General features: G+C 34.8%; 1 protein-coding gene across 6 annotated transcripts in view; it reads left to right on the top strand.

Annotated features, from left to right (window-relative positions):
- The window catches only part of SEMA3A (semaphorin 3A), a 554,212-nt gene that overhangs the window by 456,850 nt on the left and 76,502 nt on the right, over positions 1 to 20,860 (top strand). For all 6 annotated transcript variants that reach the window (XM_054687612.2, XM_009453467.5, XM_054687611.2 and 3 more), the window contains one exon: positions 9,237 to 9,356. In XM_054687612.2, the coding sequence (XP_054543587.1) occupies positions 9,237 to 9,356 (120 nt within the window). The remainder of the gene's footprint in view (positions 1 to 9,236; positions 9,357 to 20,860) is intronic.

The following is a 20,860-nucleotide window of genomic DNA, read 5'->3' as shown; positions in this document are numbered from 1 at the left end:
AAGATGGGTGATTTCTGCATTTCCATCTGAGGTACCGGGTTCATCTCACTAGGGAGTGCCAGACAGTGGGCGCAGGTCAGTGGGTGCACGCACCATGCGCAAGCCGAAGCAGGGCAAGGCATTGCCTCACTTGGGAAGTGCAAGGGATCAGGGAGTTCACTTTCCCAGTCAAAGAAAGGGGTGACAGATGGCACCTGGAAAATCGGGTCACTCCCACCCGAATACTGCCCTTTTCCGACGGGCTTAAAAAACGGCACACCAGGAGACTATATCCCACACCTGGCTTGGAGGGTCCTACGCCCACGGAGTCTCGCTGATTGCTAGCACAGCAGTCTGAGATCAAACTGCAAGGCAGCAGCGAGGCTGGGGGAGGGGCGCCCGCCATTGCCCAGGCTTGCTTAGGTAAACAAAGCAGCCAGGAAGCTCCAACTGGGTGGAGCCCACAACAGCTCAAGGAGGCCTGCCTGCCTCTGTAGGCTCCACCTCTGGGGGCAGGGCACAGACAAACAAAAAGACAGCAGTAACCTCTGCAGACTTAAATGTCCCTGTCTGACAGCTTTGAAGAGAGCAGTGGTTCTCCCAGCACGCAGCTGGAGATCTGAGAATGGGCAGACTGCCTCCTCAAGTGGGTCCCTGAGCCCTGACCCCCGAGCATCCTAACTGGGAGGCATACCCCAGCAGGGGCAGACTGACACCTCACACGGCCGGGTACTCCAACAGACCTGCAGCTGAGGGTCCTGTCTGTTAGAAGGAAAACTAACAAACAGAAAGGACATCCACACCAAAAACCCATCTGTACATCACCATCATCAAAGACCAAAAGTAGATAAAACCACAAAGATGGGGAAAAAACAGAGCAGAAAAACTGGAAACTCTAAAAAGCAGAGCGCCTCTCCTCCTCCAAAGGAACGCAGTTCCTCACCAGCAACGGAACAAAGCTGGATGGAGAATGACTTTGACGAGCTGAGAGAAGAAGGCTTCAGACGATCAAATTACTCTGAGCTACGGGAGGACATTCAAACCAAAGGCAAAGAAATTGAAAACTTTGAAAAAAATATAGAAGAATGTATAACTAGAATAACCAATACAGAGAAGTGCTTAAAGGAGCTGATGGAGCTGAAAACCAAGGCTTGAGAACTACGTGAAGAATGCAGAAGCCTCAGGAGCGGATGCAATCAACTGGAAGAAAGGGTATCAGCAATGGAAGATGAAATGAAGCGAGAAGGGAAGTTTAGAGAAAAAAGAATAAAAAGAAACGAGCAAAGCCTCCAAGAAATATGGGACTATGTGAGAAGACCAAATCTACGTCTGATTGGTGTACCTGAAAGTGACGGGGAGAATGGAACTAAGTTGGAAAACACTCTGCAGGATATTATCCAGGAGAACTTCCCCAATCTAGCAAGGCAGGCCAACATTCAGATTCAGGAAATACAGAGAACGCCACAAAGATACTCCTCGAGAAGAGCAACTCCAAGACACATAATTGTCAGATTCACCAAAGTTGAAATGAAGGAAGAAATGTTAAGGGCAGCCAGAGAGAAAGGTCGGGTTACCCTCAAAGGGAAGCCCATCAGACTAACAGCTGATCTCTTGGCAGAAACTCTACAAGCCAGAAGAGAGTGGTGGCCAATATTCAACATTCTTAAAGAAAAGAATTTTCAACCCAGAATTTCATATCCAGCCAAACTAAGCTTCATAAGTGAAGGAGAAATAAAATACTTTACAGACAAGCAAATGCTGAGAGATTTTGTCACCACCAGGCCTGCCCTAAAAGAGCTCCTGAAGGAAGCGCTAAACATGGAAAGGAAAAACCGGTACCAGCCGCTGCAAAATCATGCCAAAATGTAAGGACCATCGAGACTAGGAAGAAACTGCATCAATTAACGAGCAAAATAACCAGCTAACATCATAATGACAGGATCAAATTCACCCATAACAATATTAACTTTAAATGTAAATGGACTAAATGCTCCAATTAAAAGACACAGACTGGCAAATTGGATAAAGAGTCAAGACCCATCAGTGTGCTGTATTCAGGAAACCCATCTCACGTGCAGAGACACACATAGGCTCAAAATAAAAGGATGGAGGAAGATCTACCAAGCAAATGGGAAACAAAAAAAGGCAGGGGTTGCCATCCTAGTCTCTGATAAAACAGACTTTAAACCAACAAAGATCAAAAGAGACAAAGAAGGCCATTACATAATGGTAAAGGGATCAATTCAACAAGAAGAGCTAACTATCCTAAATATATATGCACCCAATACAGGAGCACCCAGATTCATAAAGCAAGTCCTGAGTGACCTACAAAGAGACTTAGACTCCCACACATTAATAATGGGAGACTTTAACACCCCACTGTCAACATTAGACAGATCGACGAGATCTGTCTACAGAAAGTCAACAAGGATACCCAGGAATTGAACTCAGCTCTGCACCAAGCGGACCTAATAGACATCTACAGAACTCTCCACCCCAAATCAACAGAATATACATTTTTTTCAGCACCACACCACACCTATTCCAAAATTGACCACATACTTGGAAGTAAAGCTCTCCTCAGCAAATGTAAAAGAACAGAAATTATAACAAACTATCTCTCAGACCACAGTGCAATCAAACTAGAACTCAGGATTAAGAATCTCACTGAAAACCACTCAACTACATGAAAACTGAAAAACCTGCTCCTGAATGACTACTGGGTACATAACGAAATGAAGGCAGACATAAAGATGTTCTTTGAAACCAACGAGAACAAAGATACAACATAGCAGAATCTCTGTGACACATTCAAAGCAGTGTGTAGAGGGAAATTTATAGCACTAAATGCCCACAAGAGAAAGCAGGAAAGATCCAAAATTGACACCCTAACATCACAATTAAAAGAACTAGAAAAGCAAGAGCAAACACATTCAAAAGCTAGCAGAAGGCAAGAACTAACTAAAATCAGAGCAGAACTGAAGGAAATAGAGACACAAAAAACGCTTCAAAAAGTTAATGAATCCAGGAGCTGGTTTTTTGAAAGGATCAACAAAATTGATAGACCGCTACCAAGACTAATAAAGAAAAAAAGAGAGAAGAATCAAATAGACGCAATAAAAAATGATAAAGGGGATATCACCACCGATCCCACAGAAATACAAACTACCATCAGAGAATACTACAAACACCTCTACAAAAATAAACTAGAAAATCCAGAAGCAATGGATAAATTCCTCGACACATACACTCTCCCAAGACTAAACCAGGAAGAAGCTGAATCTCTGAATAGACCAATAACAGGAGCTGAAATTGTGGCAACAATCAATAGCTTACCAACCGAAAAGAGTCCAGGACCAGATGGATTCACAGCCGAATTCTACCAGAGGTACAAGGAGGAACTGGTAGCATTCCTTCTGAAACTATTCCAATCAATAGAAAAAGAGGGAATCCTCCCTAACTCATTTTATGAGGCCAGCATCATCCTGATACCAAAGCCAGGCAGAGACACAACCAAAAAAGAGAATTTTAGACCAATATCCTTGATGAACATTGATGCAAAAATCCTCAATAAAATACTGGCAAAGTGAATCCAGCAGCACATCAAAAAGCTTATCCACCATGATCAAGTGGGCTTCATCCCTGGGATGCAAGGCTGGTTCAATATACGCAAATCAATAAATGTAATCCAGCATATAAACAGAGCCAAAGACAAAAACCACATGATTATCTCAATAGATGCAGAAAAGGCCTTTGACAAAATTCAAGAACCCTTCACACTCAAAACTCTCAATAAATTAGGTATTGATGGGATGTATTTCAAAATAATATGAGCTATCTATGACAAACCCACAGCCAATATCATACTGAATGGGCAAAAACTGGAAGCATTCCCTTTGAAGACTGGCACAAGACAGGGATGCCCTCTCTCACCACTCCTATTCAACATAGTGTTGGAAGTTCTGGCCAGGGCAATTAGGCAGGAGAAAGAAATAAAGGGTATTCAATTAAGAAAAGAGGAAGTCAAATTGTCCCTGTTTGCAGACGACATGATCGTATATCTAGAAAACCCCATTGTCTCAGCCCAAAATCTCCTTAAGCTGATAGGCAACTTCAGCAAAGTCTCAGGATACAAAATCAATGTACAAAAATCACAAGCATTCTTATACACCATCAACAGACAAACAGAGCCAAATCATGAGTGAACTCCCATTCACAATTGCTTCAAAGAGAATAAAATACCTAGGAATCCAACTTACAAGGGATGTGAAGGACCTCTTCAAGGAGAACTACAAACCACTGCTCACGGAAATAAAAGAGGATACAAACAAATGGAAGAACATTCCATGCTCATGGGTAGGAAGAATCAATATCGTGAAAATGTCCATACTGCCCAAGGTAATTTACAGATTCAATGCAGTCCCCGTCAAGCTACCAATCACTTTCTTCACAGAATTGGAAAAAACTGCTTTAAAGTTCATATGGAACCAAAAAAGAGCCCACATCGCCAAGTCAATCCTAAGCCAAAAGAACAAAGCTGGAGGCATCACACTACCTGACTTCAAACTATGCTACACGGCTACAGTAACCAAAACAGCATGGTACTGGTACCAAAACAGAGATATAGATCAATGGAAGAGAACAGAGCCCTCAGAAATAATGCCGCCTATCTACAAGTATCTGATCTTTGACAAACCTGAGAAAAACAAGCAATGGGGAAAGGATTCCCTATTTAATAAATGATGCTGGGAAAACTGGCTAGCCATATGTAGAAAGCTGAAACTGGATCCCTTCCTTACACCTTATACAAAAATCAATTCAAGATGGATTAAAGACTTAAACGTTAGACCTAAAACCATAAAAACCCTAGAAGAAAACCTAGGCATTACCATTCAGGACATAGGCATGGGCAAGGACTTCATGTCTAAAACACCAAAAGCAATGGCAACAAAAGAAAATTGACAAATGGGATCTAATTAAACTAAAGAGCTTCTGCACAGCAAAAGAAACTACCATCAGAGTGAACAGGCAACCTACAAAATGGGAGAAAATTTTCGCAACCTACTCATCTGACATAGGGCTAATATCCAGAATCTACAATGAACTCAAACAAATTTACAAGAGAAAAACAAACAACCCCATCAAAAAGTGGGCGAAGGACATGAACAGACACTTCTCAAAAGAAGACATTTATGCAGCCAAAAAACACATGAAAAAATGCTCATCATCACTGGCCATCAGAGAAATGCAAATCAAAACCACAATGAGATACCATCTCACACCAGTTAGAATGGCAATCATTAAAAAGTCAGGAAACAACAGGTGCTGGAGAGCATGTGGAGAAATAGGAACACTTTTACACTGTTGGTGGGACTCTAAACTAGTTCAACCATTGTGGAAGTCAGTGTGGCAATTCCTCAGGGATCTAGAACTAGAAATACCATTTGACCCAGCCATCCCATTACTGGGCATATACCCAAAGGACAATAAATCATGCTGCTATAAAGACACATGCACACATATGTTTATTGCGGCATTATTCACAATAGCAAAGACTTGGAACCAACCCAAATGTCCAACAATGATAGACTGGATTAAGAAAATGTGGCACATATACACCACGGAATACTATGCAGCCATAAAAAATGATGAGTTCACGTCCTTTGTAGGGACATGGATGAAATTGGAAAACATCATTCTCAGTAAACTATCGCAAGAACAAAAAACCAAACACCGCATATTCTCACTCATAGATGGGAATTGAACAATGAGATCACATGGACACAGGAAGGGGAACATCACACTCTGGGGACTCTTGTGGGGTGGGGAGAGGGGGTAGGGATAGCATTGGGAGATATACCTAATGCTAGATGATGAGTTAATGGGTGCAGCACACCAGCATGGCACATGTACACATATGTAACTAACCTGCACATTGTGCACATGTACCCTAAAACTTAAAGTATAATAATAATAAAAAAAATGAAAAAAAAGAATCAACATATAATTTGATAACTTCGTAAGTGGCCTAGAAACCACAAAGGAAGTTTGCTGAATAGGCATTTTTAAAAAATATATCTATTCTCCAAAATAAGCCAACTGAGGTACTGTAAATTTCTTATAGTCAGATATCTTTAGTTTATTTCACAAAGCCACAGAATGTAAATGTTCAAGTTTATTAAATGGCATATACTCTGGGTTGATATTACATTTCTACTTAATGAGAAATAAGAGAAGGTAGAATATACTACTGCCTGTGTTTTTGGGCAAAACAACAAAGATGTCATACCTTATCTAGAGCAATCATCATTGATAAGACTCCCCATAGAACTCTCACCAGGAAATCTGATCTAAGGCCCAGTGCAACTAAATAGTTACTGACATTAAGCATGGACAAGATGGGAATGTGCCCTTCATGGCCACTTAATCATCTGGTACCCTCCAGTTCAATAAAATCATCTAACTCTTGCCAAAAATAATATTCATGTGGGAGGTAATTTCCTATAGCTGGAGGCAACTGGTGCCTAAACTGCATACTTATTTTGATTTATAAGTCACATGTTTAATTCTCCTTTAGTCATAAATGGAGTAACTCTTTTACTGAATACCTTTTCTACTTTCTCTGAAGGACCTTCTTACCTTTTGTGAAAAGAGAAATAAAATAATATTTCTGCCTTTACATTAATTTGCATTGATTTTTGTCTTTCTAATATGAGGTTGGATAAAAAATGTTATAAAACAACCAAATGCAAGAGAGAGACAAACACCTTTTCTATCCAAGTAATAGTTTTTAGTTGTTGATTTTACTATTTCAACTGCCTCTTGAATAGACTTTAAATATAATAAACATCATAATTATGGATTTTCTTACCCTAAAGAAAGCTAAATGACAAGAATGATTGATTAATTACATTATGTACTCTAATATTTCCTATTAAACCTCCTGTTGACATGGTCTGACTAAATCCTGATATTAAATTTTTCAGTTTTCATTTTTTAAATTACTCTATTTTTAGATTTTAACTGTGGTTTAGAGGCAAAGAGGTTCAACCAGTAATTTAATTTTTTCGATTTTTTTTAAGGAAAGAAGACACAAGGTATCTTCTCGCAGGTGTTCCATCATGAAAATGTTTGAAATTTGCATGATGTTTTGACAATACACTTTTAACTGAGACCCTCTTATTCACTCAGACCAATAACAAACTCTTCACCTGATGTTTAAAAATACATCATCTATTTGCTAATATTTTGGGAAAAAATTAGATATTACCCTTAATAAAAATGTCATGGTGCTTGAATATTGGTTAATATTAAGGAGACAATAGGCATTTATGTATTTCAAAGTGGCTTTGAAATTGATACATAGATTATCATAACATTTTTGCATTTTCAGAAAAGGGCTATTTCTAAAAATAAAGGCATATTTTAGTGAGAGCAAGTCAGATTTACACTTGATATTTAAGTAAGTGAAGAAAGTATAAAGTGCTTTTGAATCCCAAAGACACCATGCTGTGACAATTTAGGATGACATACAAGAACAATTCACTTACTAATAATTTATACTCAATATATTATCTAAGCATCTTTTTTATTTATCTTGAGTCACAACAATCCAAAATGAAAGATCAAATTTTTAAACTCAGTTTTCAAGATAAGATTCATGTCTATGGATGTTTAGAGTAATAACATGTTTATGTTGCTCAGTGATTTTCTCTGTGTCACTGTTCTCCACTGTTCCGGAGGGTCTCCAAAGTCAAGTCTATTCAGACATATAAGTGAGACAAAGGTTCTACCAAAGGAATTGCTTTGGTGTGGGCCACTATGAATATAAATTTTACATTGCAAAGCCCTTATTTGCAAGTAAGAATTAGGTACGTGAACATATGGTAATGTTACACAAATGCTTCTTATAATTTATCTTTGCCCTCTTTATTATCTGCATATTTTCCAAATCAACAAATAAACATTAACCTATTCGATCAACAAGATAATATTAAGATATACTGTAGTTGTCATGGATTATTCGAAGGAAAATGTATAACCTTTGTTGTTTTGTTTTCAAATAATTCACTGTATGTAGAAAGGCAATTACATGTTTTCTGGAAGAGATAATACAAGGTCCTTTCTGTTTCCAAGAAAGAAAGAGTAATTTTTACAAACTTTAGTTTGTTGAAAGGTGGTATGGTTTAGTGTAAAAGGCTTGGGATTAAACAGACCTGAGTTTGAACCTTCACCTTGACTTGCCATTAGCTGAGCAACCTTGAATTTCTTGAACTGTAAAATAAGGATTTTGTAATCATTATTTACATTATGAGATTGTTAATAGAACTAAATGAGATAACTTGAAAGTGTCAAGCCAGTGCCGACTGCCTGACAAACACAGAGTGAAATTCAGTAAATATTAACTTCTCTTTTACCCCCTTCTTGTCTTTTCCCTTCTATTCTTTACCGTCTGGATATGATTCCTCCATTATTAAACTCTGACCTAGAGTTAATTCAATTTAAGTAGCAATGAGTCAAAAAGTGATGGAATCTTGCATTGGAGTGATTATGATCTGGGTTTGTCAAAATTCCTTCTTCTTAAAACACATTTCTGCTATATATGAGGCCATGTGGTTGACTTATTTTGGGACTGGTTGATAGCTTATAACAAATAAAAACACTTCTGCCACTAGATATATTAAAAAATAAAAAGCAAGAAAAAAATTCTGGCAAGAAAAATATTAGTTATTTCTAAATCATAGCAAAATCTCATTAATTCAGATCCTACTGAGAAAGAAGTGTATAAAAGATTTAATTGCCATTAGAATAAAAGCTATGAATAAGATTTTATAATGATACCTTACCCTACGTTATAAGGATATTAGAACCATAGTAACTTTACACATATGAAAGCAAGTGATATGATAAATGTAGTTTCCATTTTGTGAGTTTGTCAGTGGTCATAGTAGAAAATAATAAAATTTTATGTTTTAGCAAGATTCACTGAATCAGACTTTATTCAGATTTTCTAAGTACTAGATAAGTAGTCATACACTAAATCAGTGAATAAGTATTTGATAAAATACTTCCTTCAATAAGGACATATCCTTCAATAAGGATAAAAAATAAGTAACTCTGCATAATGATGCAGAGAGCATTTCAGTTTTCCTCTTAGCATGGTCATAACATGAAACTTGCATTTTGTTTGTTTTGTTTTGTTTTGTTTTTGCCTTAATTGAATTAAAGAATGTGTATGTGGTTTTGTCACAACACAGATGGAGAATTATACTCTGGAACTGCAGCTGATTTTATGGGGCGAGACTTTGCTATCTTCCGAACTCTTGGGCACCACCACCCAATCAGGACAGAGCAGCATGATTCCAGGTGGCTCAATGGTAGGTGGTTTATGAAAGAACATAGACATGTAACATGTGTAACTGTATTAAGTTACTAGAGAACTCTTTTACAGTACATGCAATATGACTTGAAATTTATTGTGCAGTTAAGCTAATGGTGGTGACTTCATGATGGTGGGTGTGAGAAAGTTCGGCAAAGAAAGAAAAGAGAGATTAAATATTCAGGAAAGATTCATTTAGTGCCAAAGTTGAAGTTTCTCAGTAGTTAGCTATGGAAAGAAAGATCTGGACCGGAGCTACGGAAGGGAGGAAATGGAAAAAGATAAGATGACTTACCAATTCTGTCTTATGGGGGCACCACAACAAATCTTACAGTGTAGTTTTTTTTTTTTCCTTTACATCTCTTATTGTTTCCTTGAAAACATCATCTTATATACTAGTGAATGTCAAAAATTGAATGTTATTGCAGTGTGAATAACATATTAATAGTCTTTTCAAAATTTCAAATGTCTTTTAAATCATGATTTCATTTGATTCACATTTAATCTTAATCATCCTAAAACCCCTCTCCCAATTTATAGGTTAGGATTATTATCTAATCTAGTAGAAGATTGTTTAGAACAGAAACCCAGTTTTCTGAACTTCAGGCACTGGCTTAACTACTTGATCAAGTAGATGCTTATTATTATTTATTACTATTACTCTCTTTTCTTTTTAGTATAGAAAATAATTTTGGCATAGCAGAAAATGCACAAAATGTATATACCTAAAATAAATAAATACTACTCTTATTCAAAATTTTAACTAAGCAATCCTTTTATATCCTTCTACCTAGAGTTCTTTTTTTTTTTTAGTCATTTACACATTTACCAAAAATTTTTATAAAGGTCCCTACTATATTAATCATGGTTGTTTTTATCATTACTTAATTATCTATATTTATACCCACCTTCAATCTTAAAAAATAAAGCCACCCAATCTCCAATTATCCCTCCATGAATTTTTTCCTGCTTGTATATAACTCGTTCATAAGAATGAAGCATGAAATTTTTCCTGGTTTTACATAATTCATTAATAAGAAAGAGGCTTATGGTTTATAGTCATGTTCTCAGTAAGATGCCTGAATATCTCATTCTATGAACTTCTGCCACACTTGGTTTTCCTGCCTTATTCCAGGAACCCCAAAATTTAGTTCATCCCTTCTGTCTTCCATTAGTTATTAGAGAAAAATCACAGGTCTACCTATAGACCTCATTGAAATTCCAGGAGACCATGAGTTGTGTGACAACCTTTGTTCTGATCGATCCTATACTTCAAAGTGACTACTCAAAACATAAAACATACCTCAAATTACCTCAATCAGCATCTCTTCCCTCCTACGACAGCATTTCTGAATGTCCTATAATTTTCCATGTGGTAGTGACAAAGGCATGCTCCCTGCCTCCACGTTTGACCCTTCAGCCTTGGCTTTTAATGGCATTGATGTTCTTTGGTTAATTTAGCCAATTTACATTTCCTTTGCTATCTTTATCTCTTTTTCAGCACTGATTTCTTCCCCCAAGCTGAAATCTTACTTATCCCATGCAAAACTGTTCTCTCATGGTATGCCACAAAGTCCCAATATATCTAAGTTCATAGCCTGGTTAGGACTTGTTTCCTCAATGTTTCACTACCTTTACTTTAAACCTGGCATTCATCCAATAATTACTTCCATGAAATTATTCCTCCAAAAGACACTAATGATTTTCTATTACTTTTTATTAATCTCTACTTTGACAATGTCTCTTGCAGTATTTATCATTAACTAGCCCATTCTTTTTCAATCTCTTCTCTTAGCTTCCCTTATTTCTTGCTCTCCCAAGTTTTCTCTAAATTTGGCATCACTTCTTTATTCTTTAAAATGCTAATGATGCCTAACATAATTGATGATTGCATACAAACACTGTGGTAATCAAAGGGGATTAGACATGTAGTCAAATGTTCCTCTGCCACCAGGGATAGACGGGGTCTCATGGTACCTGGGTGACCATGTGAGAAATGTGATGCCTCACCAGGGAAATGAAAAGGTGCTGAGATGAAGAGAAGAGCATGTGCAGAACTCCAAAAACCCAGGGGAATATTCTAGAATATCCAATATAAATTATTAGACCTAGGATGTGTGCAGAGGCAAAATTAGTAGGAAAAAAAAACTCTCTTAACATTTCTATCTGGTTTGTTCTCAAACTGAAATATTTGTGTGGGAGGGAAAATGTTTGTTTTTCTATTTAGAAAGAAGACTTTGATCTACTAAGTACCCTAAAGGGCATAAAGGCTTTCTCTGTCCATGAGAAACAAAATCTCATTAGAAGATGGAATAACATAAAGGAGAGTATAGTATCCATTTCATTTTTATGGCCTTGGAGGAAAAAACCCATCAAGTTAAAGCTGCTTTTATGCTGCACACTCACATGTTGACAGCTGAGTCTGAAGAATTTACACTGTGGGAAAACACAGGCATTGTCCACAGCTCTGTACTTCATCTCTGAAAATGTGTAGTTCATTTGAGAATTCAGTTATCAGTCTCTCAGCACTAAACGTGAGAACTGATTTTTCCAAATTAGCACAAAGGTTACATCTGACAGGGTGCAAAAAACAGAACTGCTGCAAGATGGAAGATACAGATATGTTTGGGATAGAACCAAGGGACTCTGAATCACAAGCCTTGTGAAATTAAATACCATTACAGAATAAAATTGAAAACAATGTTTACACATTCATGCATAAAATAAATGAGTTTTGAGGCATCAGCATAGACTACACAATCATACGTGTTCCAGAATTAACACATTGCTTTGCAAAGTAGTTTTTAAAGGTCTTCAGGAATATTAAAATTAAGTTCAGCGTAGGACTTTATTTTTCTCAAATCAGTTCAACTCTTTTGGAAGAATCAGTTCACCTATTTTAGATGACTTTTAATTTTTGTTCCTGGTAAGGAAAAGCAAACAACCAAACAGTTCTCTAAAATTGGAACTTGAAATATCTTGATTTTTTAAAATGGAGTTTCACTACTTTCATAATTAGAAAATTTATATGATAATGCCAATAAATGTTTAAATTCAGTTTTAGCAGGAAAATTTAGGAATGAATAACACTTTCAGATTAAGAAACTTCAGACAATGGAGTCTGTTGTGTATTTTACATTTTAACATGTAATAACGTTCTGAAAACATCTTCATTAGTTACGATAAACCCTAATTTAGGGTTTCTAAATGTTATAACAATGTTTTATTTCAGAAAATATACTGCTAGGGGTTTGGCATGATGTACCAGTATTTTTTTCTTGTACTACATAAATTCTCTCAGTATTATATGATTTCAAATTTCAATTCCAATTTCAGCTTAATGTGGAAATAAAGTAAAATTGTTCTGTGTATATTTATAGTAAGGAAACAAATAAGTTTATGCTGCTGTTATCATAATGATATCTTAACATTTAGTATGAAAATACTACTACCTAGTTATTGTCCATATTAACCATTCATTAGAGCAGTTTATTTTTCTAGCCCACATTTATTTTTCTTATTTGATGGAGACTGTTTTCCAATATTGTTTATGTCTTGGAGTAATAGTGGGATGATACATGATTTGGAAGAAAGACTATCTTTAGAATGAGGCAGGGTTTCACTTTACTTTGGCCCTTACATTAATAAAATGAACAGAGGTACTACCTATCTCCTATAGTTGTTGTGGGAAAATGACCACATATTAATGTATAAAAAACACTGAGCAAGTTCTTGGTATGTAGTAAGCACTTAATAAATGCTAATTATGTGGGTATCCTTTATCCCACTTCTGTTGGGTGGAGCACGCTTAGGAAGCTTGGCCTGACTCACTCTGTGAGTGATTATATTTGAGTCAGGGTGAAAGGGCAGCCAGAGTCGGGTTTAATATATGAAACCACATGGATCCCAAGGCCTGGGGAACACAAACAGACCTAATTACAATGCCTGGAGTGTGACGCCTTCCCACTCATTTCAGGAAGACCTGTTTTCTTTTAGTGGAATTTCCTAAAAGGATCGTGCCTGTAGATAGACTAACTCACTTGCTCTTTTTCTGTAATTGAAATGGTATGCAAGTCATCACTTCACTTCCTCTCACTTGTAATATTCATACCCTGATGGCCTGCCCTTATTGGAATCAGCATAGCTTCCTCTGTGGTCATGTACTAGGATATTTTGTACTCTCTTAAGATTCAAATTTCTCCACAACATGCGCTTTTAGAAAACTAGACCCAGTGACGAAACATATGACTGCAAATAAACTATGAATACGCAAGTTAACATTACACATTACCAGATACCCAATCTCAAATCACTTGTACAGCTCTTTTAATACACTATTTCGATCTTACTATCTTTGGAGACATAAAAAAGTCAGAGTATCCAATTGCATTTTCGTTAATAACTAAAACAGATCATCTAGTTTTGCATAATGTCAGACTTACGATGATGTCATTTTTGATTATTTCTTTGGCTTAAGCAAGTTATAGTATTTTGCTGACCTTTGGGGAAAAAGCCCTCTATAAGGCTGTTTTATGGTTATTTGAGCAGATGAGTGTTAGAGAAGCTGAGTGATCATTCAGTTAAAACAACAGCAACAACAAAGGTCCTCTTAGTTTTTATAGTCAATGAAAGAAGAAAACAAGAATGCAGTATTTTAAAACGTTTGAATTATGTATTCTATGAGTAAGTAGTGTATGCATTAGCTAGCAATTCTGGAGTATCAATGTATAAAGTCACAGAAATAAAATGAGAATACTTAAGGTTATTTTCTTGAAATTATGCTGAAAATTCAAAGATGCAAACTTTAGAATAATAGTTATGTCTATACCTAAACACAACTTAGTAGTTTTGTTTTCTCAAGAATCTATTACTCAGAAACATTTTCATCCTAACAAATAATGCACAGCCATTATAAATGTATCTTTTTAAACAATAAATATACACCATGAAATTATTCTACTCTCCAAATAATAATACATTTAATCAAATCACTAAATACATCTTTTTTTCATAAAGAGCTAAAAGTTACCAAAATATACCATCACTTGATATCCTTTATCAAGGACATACTTTCTCTGTCACTTTTTGTCTAAGGAACATAATGACTTTTAGTGAGTTTTTTGAAATTACTAATAAGGAAATATGAATAAAGCTTTGGAATAAAAATTAACTCATTAATGGCAATATATTTGAAAACCGGTTTTATTTTTTCCGGGCTTCTAAGAAAAGTGACCTGAATAAAATTGTTCAAATTTGCCATTTGAATTTTTTTAATGTTGGGCTAAAACATACAACTCTCAGATGTGGCATATAGGCAGAAAATTTTGAATTTCTTACTTTGAAATTAACAGTTGATGAGAGTAGAAATCTAAGATTTAGAAGTATTATTATATTTTCTCAAGGTAATCCTGCTTTTTAAATGAAAGTTGATCAAAACATGAGACAATATATTGGACAATTCTTTATATCAAAGGCAGCTTCCTTTTTCCTCTTGTTTTTTACATTTTTTTCTCTCTTGTCTCACCATCAGTTTAATGAATACACAGCCTGTCTATACCAATTTCCTCTTCTAGAGTCACTACATTCAAAGCTTGGTGGGTCTCAATAGGGATTTACTGCTGACTGGGTAATCTGGGTTCCTGTGTGCAGTGACATCAAGCAAGAGATTTACCAAGAGAAGTGGATGCCATGACAATGCATGTAACCATGGTGTGACCGGCCTCCCTGACATGGCTCTCAAAAGCTTTCCCTCTGTGAAAACAGAAGCCTGTTTGCAAATTAATTAGTTTCTGGCGGCAGCTTGATTGTTGACCCAGAGTTTGTAGAGTGGAAAAACAATCAGATTAGTGTGCTCAGGGTAAAAGACCAGTGTGCACTTGCGTGTGGCTTGCTCAACTATTGAAGCTATGAATGGGGTGAAACAAATTCTATTCTGAGAAGCCCAGGCAGAGGTTAAGTGTGATGAGCCTAGAGCTCCCCAACAGCAGGGGCTGGGGAATTAAAGGATTTTACCCAGATCAAGCTGAATGACGGGAAGCAATGCCATTGAATTTTAATGGAATGGAGAGTTTTGACCAGAAAAAAAAAAAAAAAAAGCCACTTGTTATACCCTAATCACTCTGAGTGAAAGGAATGGGTTTACAATATTATGAAATATTCAATGCAGGTTTGATGCAAATACTTTCAGAATAGAAGATTTCAGGAACTTTCACAGTGGAAGATATTAATGACAATATCTCAAAAGGTCATATAATATTTACATTTTTTAAAGTTCCAAAATAACCTGCCTTTCCATGTTGATAAACTATGTGTTCATATATCTACTCTACTATTATATAAGATATAATTCTCAGATGCCCTATAAAATGAATACTGAGACAGAGGGAAATATTGACTTATGAGAATATATTTTCTCATATTTATTTTTACAAATATCAATTTAGATAATTATACCTAGAAATTCTGTCTGCAGGCTTAGCACAAATTCTGGATGCAATTTTTTTATTAATTAAAATTTATTTTAATAAAGTTATTGATTATGCTTAATTTTATAAGTTGCATAACACTTTAAGCCATATGTACATTTATTTTTAGATATAACTGATAGATTTCTCCCTAAATACAGCACTGATTACTATCACAATACTCTCCCGTTCAAAAATCATTTATGTCTCTCAATTTACAAGCAAATTGAATCCAGATTCTGCTGCCTGTCAAGACCTTTATCATCTAATCCTAAGTGACCTCTCCAATATTAAACTCTACCATACTCAAATCAAATAGAGCTGGTGGCCCTCAAATTTGCTGTCTTTTTCATATAGCCTTACCATTTGCCCATGGGATTTTAAGTGTTTCCACCTTTGAACCCCAAGACCAGATAGATGTATGTTTGTAGTTATCACAGGGCCTAACATCCAGCCTCTTACCCTACGATATATGAAATAAGAAACTAATGAATCTCTTCATGGGCCCTAAAGTTAATCTGCCTCAGTTTATATCCCAGGTCCTCCATTTATTACTTATGTGACTTTGGGAGTCATTTAAGTTATTTATATTTGCCACACATTTATGGTTTGTAAGAAAGGGTTAATAGTAATATCTCATACTGTTTTTCTGAGAATGCATGAGACAGTGTATATAGGGTAATTAGAACAGTATCTGATAATATAGTAAATGCTCATGTTAACTGTGATTGCTGCTGCTGTTACCTATATACACCTCTATGCAAAGTAGACAATACATATTTAGTAAATTGATACAACAAACAACTCTGGAATTTATGCTTGTCTTCCTTAAAATGTTGTCAAGCTATTTGATTATGTTTTAATTGATAGCTACTATCATTATGTGGGGAAATTAGTACATCAGGAATATGTAATATGTTTCTAGTAGTAGTTTTAGCTTTAGTATTAAAATCATAAAACACACTGTGTTTTACAAAATTAGAAGATGAAACAATGAAATTATAAACAATAGCCAAGGCTAAATTGTAATGAAATGTGTTTCTGTACGTGTTAATTTATCTCTAGTAAGTACAATACTTATAACTTAATAAACTTAAATAAATAAATAATTAGGTTAATTCTCCATTAAATTTTTTTCAATAAATTGGTTAAGAAGACATTAACTGCATTTATGACTCTCCTGCTACATCACAGTTTAACATTTAAATTTTTCATGAGGGGTCATCAACTATAATCTTTGGGATGATTGTTAACAGCATGGAGACCTACTGTCTGACTTCGGCAACTGTAAAGAGATCTCTTTGTGATCTAGTGTAAGCTCTCTGTGATCAATTTCTTCTTTTCAAATGAGAATAACTGCAGTTTCTCTCTCATTTGGTTGTTATGAGAATCACATATGAATTAATTTATGTAATGCATTTGGAAAAATAACTACTACAAAAATCAAAAAATTCAATTGATGTTGTCTTAATATTGTGTAAGAATTTTAATGAATGGAACAATTAAAATACATAAATATACCGAGTTGCTAAAAATGTAGTAAAATGCACAGTCTCATTAAACTGTGCAGCCACATATTTCTAGGAAAGCAATCAAAGTGGCGTAGGGAAAACAAGACCAGATGAAGTGATAGTGATCTATGTCCTTTCCTTAGACTGAATCTATACATACAGGAATTCTTGCTTAATGGTGTCTGCTCGTTTTGATGAAAGTAAATCGACTCTGCTTCCATAAAAAGAAAAAGCATTTTTTTAAGCTTAGTGACATACCTATTGCTAAGTTACTTACACATGACAAAAAAGCATTAAAAATGTTCTAAGCTTCATATATCAACTAAAAATGTTATTCAGGTAAAGGGTCTTTAAAAATGTTTCCCCAATAATACTGGTAAAGAAGATGTGTATCTAGATGCCCTTAAAATAAACATTTTCAAGGTAGAAATATAGGGGTTACTACATGACTAAAGAAATCAGACAAGAGAATATCAAAGTCCTTGTTCTCAGCCATATATCAGTTTCCTATGGTACTTTCTTATTATCACATACATTTTGCATTTTAAATTGTATACCATTATATATTTGTTATTATTATTACTTTAAAAATCTATTCAAAAATAGAGTTATACTTTTAAAATAAATCATAATTTGTTTCTAGTAGTAATTTTATAAATTAATATGGGTGCAGTTTTGTCATTAGAAGTATGGTTTTTATTACTTTGCTTGAAGATTTGCTAAATTTTAATTATTGTTAGATTTAACAGGCTAATAGCATAAGACACTCATCAAAAATGTAACTTTTCAACGTGTTTACAGATTTCTCTGAATTATTTTAAATCCAAATAATAATCTCTACAAATAATTTAAAAATTAGGCAGGTATGGCAACATGCACCTGTAGTCCCAGTTACTTGGGAGGCTGAGATGGGAGGATCACCTGAGCCTGGGAGGTCAAGGCTGCAGTGAGCCATGATCATGCCACTGCACTCCAGCCTAGGTGACAGAGCCAGACCGTGTCTCAAACAACAACAACAACAAATAAACAAAAGATGCCAGGGCTTTGATATCACAGAGAGCTTTCCCATACATTTATAAGGGTATTTATGGAAAACTGGTGTTGCTATTCTCATTGATTAATTGGAATTATTACATATTCTGTAGGGTAGGAAAACAGGTAATCCTTAAGAGAAAACAAAATTGAAAAAAAGAATAAAAACAGCTGTTTGGAAGGAATCTGCAAAGAATGTTGAAGGAGAGGAAGGAAGAAAGGGAAAAAAGAAAATAATTCCTAATGGTTAATAATAATTTCCTGATGAGATTTTTGTCATTACTTGATTATATTAAACATGTATCATCTTAATAAAATCAATGACATCAACAAACTGAAATAAATATCCCCAAACTGTACCATATAGTCTCCTATCCAAAGGTTTAACTCTCAATTTTATAATGCAAGTTACAGGTGATACATACTTAAGGACTTTTTTATAAGCTCAAAACATTAAAAAAATGTTACTGGAACATATATTAATTCCTAAGAATACTCAGATTACCATTTTATATCTGACCATATGGTTGTCCGTAAAAACAATTAAGATACTATGTAATATAATATGATAGAGGTAAAATAGCTACATTATTAATGAGAAGTTAAGACTAGGTATTCTTCTACAGAGATTAAACTATTCATTTCAGTTACTGTTTATCAATTTGTTTCTTTTTAAATTTTTGATTTTCAGTAAGTATTTTTATATTCTCAAGTCTAGTCTCTTCTCCTCTCATTCAACAATGTTTCTATTTACCTGTAGAAAATTTAGGTTTCTAAATCACCCCAGTTACACAGAATGTTATTCTCTTCTCATTTCCCTACTGCTGATATAAGTCCTCCCAGAATCACTGATAATAGCACAGTGTATGAACTACATTTGGTAGCTACCAATATATACTCTGGCAGCTTCCATTTTTTTAAATGCAAATAGCATCCACTAGGTTCAAGGAACTGCTATAAGAAACAAAATTAAGTGAAAACCCTGCCTTCCAGGATAAAACTATAGTACTTTTTATCTAATGAAAAACCCTAGAAGTCTTAATACATCTATAGGATCATATTCATATATTTCCAAAATGTCTTTATATCTCAAAACCATTGTTTAACTCATAGAGTAAGGGAGGAGTTACTATCCATCTCCCTTTAGATTAAACAAATTTTTGGATCCCATTGATTTTCAGGCTCTCAATCTAGTATCACAACTACAGAGTGGGGATTTCACTATAAAATGAAAGCAGGACATGACAACTTATGAGGCAGCTTTCCTTTGTCTAAATACACCCAGTCTTCTCTTAGAAAGCGTGTGTACAAGAGAGTTCAAAACAAGAAATTGGAAATTATTGTTTTAAGTTTTGAAGAAAAGGACAGGAATCAGTTGGAACCAGAAAAACTGTATATTATTTCTAGATTATATGATTGTAGATTTTTAAATTGTGTTATCTCAGTGACAAATGTCCCTAACTATAAGTAAATTGTGAACAGGAATCATAGAAAAAATAATGGGATGAAAAGTAGATTGGTGTTTAGAAAGAAGTAATCAGAGAGTGGGGAGAAACCAGAAACAGTATTCTTTTCTATTCAGTAGAAGCTCGATAACTGACACCCTGGACTATCATCACAGTAAAATAAGGTCTCTTCAGCTGGTCTCTGCACTTTAAAGGCCACACAAAAAATGATAATAAATTAATTAATAGGAATAATCATGGTTCTTGATCCAGACATTTTTCTCAGAGTTAAGGGGTTTTATTTTGCTTTAAGATTTTAATTTTTTCTTTGATTATTTAAAGGAATGAATAAATAAGAACTTAAAAAACACATGTTCTTAAAAATTTTAAGTAATTTTTTTCATCTTAATCAATGATAAACACGATAATACTCTTACAATATGGACAATAAATATTTAACATGTTATTTGCTAGAGAATTTTTACATGCCAGTAATTTTACTGCCTTCCTATTTTATGATTAAAGAAATAAAACACATAGTCATTTCCCAATTTCTTTGGTTTTTACTATGTAAATGTGTAAATTGTGTTGGCATATTTTTTAAATTGCCTTTCTATTTACATAAAATCTCTAAGCATTTTCATTGGTCTCAGTAAGATCTGGAGGCATATTATTTCAAAAGATAGGGAAATATATTTTCTTTGTTGTTTTTAACTAATAAATATATGTATAACATGTCTTATAGATGGTCTAATAATTTTATTCTAATTAATATCTAATTATAGAAAACTCAGCATTGTCCAGGAATAATGATTCTAGGTATTTTCTGATAGTTATTTTACGGGAAAAGGTAGAAAACAGTAGTTCCACTAGAAAGTAAACCTAACTTAAATTTAATTTATAAAGATAGTGGAAACCGTTTCTTTGTGCTAATAAAATAAAATGAGAGGAAACATGCTTATTCAAAAGAAAGTTGGAAGTATCAGATTAGTTTAGAAAAACCTTTATTAGTCTTGATGAGGTACCTACGCAAACAACTCCATATGAGCA

The sequence above is a fragment of the Pan troglodytes genome, chromosome 6 (assembly GCF_028858775.2).
Source record: "Pan troglodytes isolate AG18354 chromosome 6, NHGRI_mPanTro3-v2.0_pri, whole genome shotgun sequence".
NCBI lineage: Eukaryota > Metazoa > Chordata > Mammalia > Primates > Hominidae > Pan > Pan troglodytes.
This window is presented reverse-complemented; position numbering and strand designations above follow the sequence as displayed.